This window comes from Solanum pennellii, chromosome 3 (assembly GCF_001406875.1).
Source record: "Solanum pennellii chromosome 3, SPENNV200".
Classification (NCBI taxonomy): Eukaryota; Viridiplantae; Streptophyta; class Magnoliopsida; order Solanales; family Solanaceae; genus Solanum; species Solanum pennellii.
The window spans coordinates 70699622-70707971 of NC_028639.1; the positions used below are offsets into that span (position 1 = coordinate 70699622).

General features: G+C 27.7%; 1 protein-coding gene across 1 annotated transcript in view; it reads right to left on the minus strand.

The window, feature by feature from the left end:
- Positions 1–7363: 7363 nt before the first annotated feature.
- LOC107013637 (sister chromatid cohesion protein pds5-like) overlaps positions 7364–8350 on the minus strand; it is a 7851-nt gene continuing 6864 nt past the window's right edge. Inside the window, exons 8-9 of the mRNA XM_027915650.1 lie at positions 8026–8060; positions 7364–7936 (exon numbers count right to left, since the gene is read on the minus strand). Of these exons, the coding sequence (XP_027771451.1) occupies positions 7555–7936; positions 8026–8060 (417 nt within the window). The 3' untranslated portion in view covers positions 7364–7554. The remainder of the gene's footprint in view (positions 7937–8025; positions 8061–8350) is intronic.

The following is an 8350-nucleotide window of genomic DNA, read 5'->3' on the forward strand; positions in this document are numbered from 1 at the left end:
CTTTATTTATTGGACTCTTTTGTCCGTCGAACAGTGAACTTAAATTACTTGAATGATGGTATTTTTCTATTTTACTAGATTATGAGCACGTGTTTCGCACGTGAGTGAATTTTTATAGACACGTTAGGATGACTAAAATTTCATAAAAATATATATGTAAATTGTTATGAATAATAAAATGTAATAATGACAAAATAATCATACAAAACTAAAACTAAATTACGAAATCTAATAGAGAAAAAGAAAAAGACAAAAAGAAATAAATTAAAGAAAAAATACAATATAGACATTATTCTTATAAGACTGATATATGTATAGATGAAAAAATAAGTACAAAATTAGTGCATAACTCTCTGAGTTCTTATCAACTCCTTCATATCGTATCAAAATTTAAGAGTCTTCTTAAAATAATAGCCTAATAGTCTTGATAAATATATAAACATATACCTAAGATTATTCATTCTGGTTCGGGAATTTTTCAATTTTTTTTTATAAATTAAACAGACCATTTCTATTGTTTGGGACTGCTATACATTTAAATAATAATTCACGATTTTCTTTTAAAAATAATATAAATCGATTCGGTTAAGTTCGATAAGATTTTTCATATTCTTTTGACACCCCAAGTGTGAGCGCAGTTTATGTTTCATGATGACATGTTGGATTTATGACATGGTAGCTTTGGGGAAATCGATTTCTTTGGTGTTTGAGACAGAAACCAGTGCCTGCAGAGGAAGTCCAAATTAAGGGGTAAATTAAATACTTTAATTATTAGCCTAAGTTGGGCGTAGAAAAGCACGAGTAAGTAACATTACTCTATCTGCATGAGCAAACCTATAAGGTAAAATGTCTAAGGGGAAGATATGCATATGCCATTGCATCAGTACAAAGATTCCAATTTCAGTCGCAAAACTCAAACTTCGATTTCTTTGTATTTTCTTTTCTCTTTTTTTTTTAATTGGAAAAATTTTGCTTTGACTATTAAATTGGAATTACTTTTACTTTCATTGTATACACATTTGACTAGGTGTTGTGATTAATAATGAAGGGTAAAAAGAATCAACACATTTTAATGGCATATTAAATGTGATAAAATAATTTTATTATTATAAAAATCTATTATTTTTCTAAATAAAATAATTTCTATGGAAATTATTATTATAGAACTAGTTTCTGAACACGTGCTTTGCACGTGTATCCCATCTATTTTTTTTAATAAATTCGTTGGAATGATTAAAATTTTTTGAAAAACATGTGTGTAATGATTAGTAAAAAAATACAATAATCTCAAACAAATGTTATGACGATAATCTTTTCATAAAAAATTAAATTAAAGTAGAATGAGAGAGAGAAAATATAAACAATAAACTTAGAAGGAAAAGACAACATACAATAATGTTTGCATAACAAATTTATTTTTGATATGATATTGAAGCTTCCCATATATAATAATATATGATATGATAATTATTCTTCTAAATAAAACAATTCCAATGTAAAAACTTTTACTTTCATTGCATACACATTTGACTAGGTGTTGTTGTAATAAAGAAAGGTAAGAAAATCAACACATTTTAATGGCATATTAAATGTGATAAAATTATTTATTATTATACAAATCTATTATTTTTCGAAATAATAGAATTTATTTCACTCAAACATCTGGCATTTCACATTAAATTCTAAATTAGTTTGTATTCGTAGAGGAACCATTTTCTATTAAGTTTTTTTCAAATTCAAGACTCCAATTCAAAACATTTGATTAATGATTGAAGAATCATATACATCATGTCACAATACTCTTGTTTATACTAATACTAGTTTCCGGACACGTGCTTTGCACGTTTGTTCCATTTGAATTTTTATAGATATGTTAGATTACAGTAATCTTTTTGATAAAAATAAAAATAAAAAAATAGATAAAATATTACAGTAATCTGAACATATTAACTTTTCATTGACCTTTTGTTATTTCATTTTAATCGCTCCTCCCAATTTTTCTTGGACACATCTGCTATGAATGAATACACCCAAAGGTCAAAAGAAATATAAAGATGATAATAACAATATGAAACGATCAGTTAGATCATTCATTTTTATTTTGAACTCGAAAGAGTAATGTTTATGGGAGTAACCATATCAAACTTTTATTTATAAAAAAAAATGAGATCTCTTGGCTACACATTAAATAGAAGAAAATGACTTTTTCATATTTCTTTAAGTGTAAAAGTGATTTCTTCAATTTCTTTGTATTTTCTTTTCTCTTCTTTTTAAGTTGGAAAAATTTTGCTTTGACAATTAAATTGGAATCACTTTTACTTTCATTGCATACACATTTGACTAGGTGCTGTATAATTAATATGAAAGGTAAAAAAATCTAACACATTTTAATGGCATATTAAATGTGATAAAATAATTTATTATTATAAAAATCTATTATTTTTCTAATAAAATAATTTTGATGGAAATTAATATTATAGAACTAGTTTCTGGACACATGTCTTGCACGTGTATTCCATCTATTTTTTTAATAAATTCGTTAGGACGATTAAAATTTTATGAATATATGTGTGTAATGATTAGTACAAAAATGCAACAATCTCAAATAAATATTACGACAATAATTTTTTCATAGAAAATTAAATTAAAGTAGAATGATAGAGAGAAAATATAAAAAATAAACATAGAAGAAAAAGACAACATACAATAATCTTTGCATACCAAATTTATTTTTGATATGATATTTAAACTTCCCACATATAATAATATATGATATGATATGATAATTATTCTTCTAAAAAAAACAATTCCAATGTAAAAACTTTTACTTTCATTGCATACACATTTGACTAGGTGTTGTTGTAATAAAGAAAGGTAAGAAAATCAACACATTTTAATGGCATATTAAATGTGATAAAATTATTTATTATTATAGAAATCTATTATTTTTCTAAATAATATAATTTATTTTACTCAAACATCTGGCATTTCATATTAAATTCTAAATTAGTTTGTATTCGTAGAGGAACCATTTTCTATTAAGTTTTTTCAAATTCAAGACTCCAATTCAAAACATTTGATTAATGATTGAAGAATCATATACATCATGTCACAATACTCTTGTTTATACTAATATTAGTTTCTGGACACGTGCTTTGCACGTTTGTTCCATTTGAATTTTTATAGATATGTTAGATTACAGTAATCTTTTTGATAAAAATAAAAATAAAAAAATAGATAAAATATTATAGTAATCTGAACATATTAACTTTTCATTGACCTTTTGTTATTTCATTTTAATCGCTCCTCCCAATTTTTCTTGGACACATCTGTTATGAATGAATACACCCAAAGGTCAAAAGAAATATAAAGATGATGATTACAATATGAAACGATCAGTTAGATCATTCATTTTTATTTTGAACTCGAAAGAGTAATGTTTATGGGAGTAACCATATCAAACTTTTATTTATAAAAAAAAATGAAATCTCTTGGCTACAAATTGAATAGAAGAAAATGACTTTTCCATATTTGTTAAGTGTAAAAGTGATTTCTTTGATTTCTTTGTATTTTCTTTTCTCTTTTTTTTTATTGGAAAAATTTTGCTTTGACTATTAAATTGGAATCACTTTTACTTTCACTGTATACACATTTGACTAGTGCTGTATAATTAATATGAAAGGTAAAAAAATCTAACACATTTTAATGGCATATTAAATGTGATAAAATAATTTATTATTATAAAAATCTATTATTTTTTTAATAAAATAATTTTGATGGAAATTATTATTATAGAACTAGTTTCTGGACACATGCCTTGCACGTGTATTCCATCTATTTTTTTAATAAATTCGTTAGGACGATTAAAATTTTATGAATACATGTGTGTAATGATTAGAACAAAAATGCAACAATCTCAAACAAATATTACGACAATATTCTTTTCATAGAAAATTAAATTAAAGTAGAATGATAGAGAGAAAATATAAAAAATAAACATAGAAGAAAAAGACAACATACAATAATCTTTTGCATACCAAATTTATTTTTGATATGATATTGAAACTTCCCACATATAATAATATATGATATGATATGATAATTATTCTTCTAAAAAAAACAATTCCAATGTAAAAACTTTTACTTTCATTGCATACACATTTGACTAGGTGTTGTTGTAATAAAGAAAGGTAAGAAAATCAACACATTTTAATGGCTTATTAAATGTGATAAAATTATTTATTATTATAGAAATCTATTATTTTTCTAAATAAAATAATTTATTTCACTCAAACATCTGACATTTCACATTAAATTCTAAATTAGTTTGTATTCGTAGAGGGAACCTTTTTCTATTAAGATTTTTTCAAATTCAATACTCAAATTTAAAATATTTGATTAATGATTGAAGAATCATATATATCACGTCACAATACTTTTGTTTATACTTATACTAGTTTCTAGACACGTACTTTGCACGTTTGTTTCATTTTAATTTTTATAGATATATTAGAATGATTAAAATGCTATGTAAACATATATGTGAACAACGGGTAATCATATATACATATATATATATATATATATATAAGAAAATCTTAGGTCCGCCTACGTGGCGTTCCCGCAAATAAGAATTCCCTTTCAAATTTATCTATTTCCAAAACTAGTCTTCTTCTTTCATTAAAAGTTGTGTCTTTTGAAAAAATGTCGACTTTTATGAAGAGTTGCGACTTTCATAAAAACAATAGTAATGAATATACCCGAATACAGTAGTCTTTTTGATTTAAAAAAAATGATAAAATATTGCAGTAATCTGAACAGATTAACTTCTTCTTTGACCTTTGTGTTGTTTCATTTAATTTTTCCTCCCTATTTTTCTTGGACACATCTGCTATGAATGAATACACCCAAAGATCAAAAGAAATATAAAGACGATGATAACAATAGGAAGGGATTGGTCTTAGACCATTCATTTTGTATTTTGAACTGGAAAGAGTAATGTTAATGAGAGTAACTATATCAAACCTTGTAGAGCGACGACATCTTCCAACAACAAATGAACCTGGACATATAGCAAGAGACTTTTAAGATTACAGTTGACCCTCCTATTACCCCTTCTCTGCGCTGTCCAGTTAATTGGGGGTCCAATGTATGCCAGTATGTCTTCATGATTCAAACAAAGCAAAGTGTTTCTTTAAAGGAGTTATCTAGTTCCTATAATTGACAAAATGTTTACCTACTTCTATGATTGACATGATAACTGAGGCTGATGCATTATTCATATGAAATTTATGACAAAGCAATTCATTCAATGTATAAGGAAAACCAGGCATCAAATTTGTCTAACAAACAACCCTTCCTCTAAAAAGTTCTTTTTGCTATCAAGATAAAATCAATCTAATATAATAGGGCACAAAAAGAGGCAAAAACACGCAGATTTACTAGATTAAGAACAAAAAGTTTCTATTTGGAGGCAAAAAGCATCTCGATACATAAGGAAAACCAAGCATCAAATTTATCTTACAAACAACCCTTCCCCTAAAAAAAGTTCTTACCGTTTATCACTAATATTAGGGCACAAAAAGAGGCAAAAGCACACGCATTTACTTGATTAAGAACAAAAGGCTTCAATTCAGTGACAAAAATGCATCTGGATACATAAGGAAAACCAGGCATCAGATTTATCTAACTAACAATCCTTCCCCTGAAAAGTTCTTACTGCTATAACCAATCTAAAATAGTAGGGCACAAAAACAGACAGATAAAATTAGTAAATTTATAATTGAAGAAGATGAGAAAGATAATGCAACAAATGGTATTTATGTACAATTTTAGGGACAAAATTGGCATATACATAAACCACTCACGCTAATTGCATTTTCTTTGAAATTCACAACTTTTTTCATATCTGGTTTAGAGAGTCCCTAGGCTATATCATCGACCCTGAAGATCAGCGAGTTATTAGAAATGATTGGTCCAAACTTATAAGATCCTAAACTGAAATAGGAAAAAGGTTAGACCTTATAGGCGGCAAATGAGTGTTTATATCAAATCTAGAATATACTGAGCCAAGTAAGGTAAGAAGAGAGAAAGAAAGCTAGTTAACTTTTAATTTAGCATCCTTCAGCTATACAAGGTCGATAAAACATTATCACCACAGATTTGTTCCGGCATTGCCTCCTTGGTGTAATTCCGTTCTAAATAGATAGATATCATTTGTTTACAGTTTCTTTCATTTAATACAATAGTAAGAATTTTTCTCGTCATTGGTTTTATTGAACCAACCTTTCTTCTATATATTAATCACAATTCCTACCGTTCTTAGCATAATAAATCCTTACTCTACAGTGTTGTTTCAACGTCCATTGAATCTCTTGATCATATATGAAAGTCATTACAAGTTTCCAAAGGCCATAATGAAAATTTTCATAAATTAGGAGAACTGCATTAATAGTGATAACTTTAAATTATAAGAAATTTCGCGACCTTTAGGTACCGCCATAGAAGCGAGTCTGTGTAGAGTGGAAGCCAAAGCGATTATTCTAAACTATGAAGTTTAATTACAAATTATCCTTTTCTCAAATGACTAGTATTATTTTATTTTTCCTCCGTATTTCTGAAATGTTTTAATTTTTATCCATGCAGTTCATTAAATAAAAAAAGAATTGTGAATTAAAGATTTGAAGTGTCCTTATTTATTCAGACCTTAAAAGTTCAGACGGCTCGTTAGTTTAAAAAAAAAGTCATTCGCCTCAAGTCCTCAATTTTAGGGAGTCCCATTTTTTATTTAATTAGGTTAAATTAAAAAAAAATCTCATATAATAAATGCAAACGGATTAAAAAAAATTAAATTAAGTGGAAATGTTAAAAGACCGAAGTGATTGACTTTTCAACTTTTCAATAAAAAGTTGTGTACTTTTTTTTAATGTACACGTTATCTTATTTTTTTAAATTTTGTTTTTATATATTTTATCCTCCTTTCCTCTATTTCTTCTCACTTTCTCCTTTCTAATATTATATCTCTCTTAGTCTCTTATTCAAAGCTTAGGAACTTACTTGCTCTTAATGATAGTTTATATTTAAATTTGGAGAAAAAATATATTGCAGCAGCTTCATTCATTTTCGGAAATCAAGTCTTCATAGCTTTTGAATACGATAATATCATTCTAATTTCTAGTATTATTGTTTTGTGTCTTATGTTTATTATATTTTTTTATTTGATATTCTAAATAGTGTTTAAAATCGTCAATGTCTCAAGAAATATTAAGTGGTTTGACTATATTATCGATTGAAAAAGAATTATTAGAAAAGATTAACTACACAAAAATTATTAACAACTTTGCATCTCAAAAAGCTTGAAAATAGGTTTAAAATAAAATCATTTATAACTTTTTTTAAGGCCTCTAGTTTGATTTTGGCCCTTAGGCCACCAACGGATTTGAAGAAACCTAAATATCGTTGGACCAAAGGATCGGTAACAAAAATGTTATGTGTTTGATAAAACGAATTTTAATAAACTCATTTCACAGAGAAATTGATGTCTTGCTCCACAATTCAACGAAGAAGGATATCGATATCCATATGCAACCTTTTCTCCATATTCTCTTCTTTTGAAATCTCATCCAGATACTGCTGCAGCCAAGCTACATCAAGCTCAACTTCCACGGCAGTAGAGACAAAAGATTTCATCTGTTTGATTGATGAAGAACCAACATCACCAGCTTTCAGCCTCTTTACGACATCACAAACTAGATCAAGAAGGGAAGCTCTGGTAGCCAATGATTTGTAGTGACAATTGACTGCAATGTCACCATACTTGGCAAAAATGGCAGTCAATATGGGAGCACTGCTAACTTCTACTTTATAGCCATGCACATCCACCTTGACCCCTTTATTTCGGCGCCCTCCTTTTGGAGTTAAATTATCCTGCTTGGTCCTACAGCAACACAAAAAGAATACGTTGTTCAGCTCGAATTACATTCATTATTATGCAAATGGGGTCTAAATGTGATATTAATAACTTACGTTGTTGGAGGAGCCAGAACATCAGCTGCTTTCCCCTGCCAAATTTTAGAGCATAGAAAGGTGTTATGAGATAAATACTAAGTTTTTAGATATCTATCGATTCGCCATGCATGCTTTCTAGGTTCTCTCCCTCATCTAAACTTCTGCAGCAGTTTTCCATTCACAATGACACACTTGAACACTTTTAGAGACCAAAATGGTTGTCGTGCAGGGTGAAAATGACTAATAACTCACATTTAGAACCAGTTTGAGCTTCAAACAAGGTAGAGGAAGAATAAGGGGTAGAACAAACACTTTACTTGAATTTACATTTTATTCCAAAACA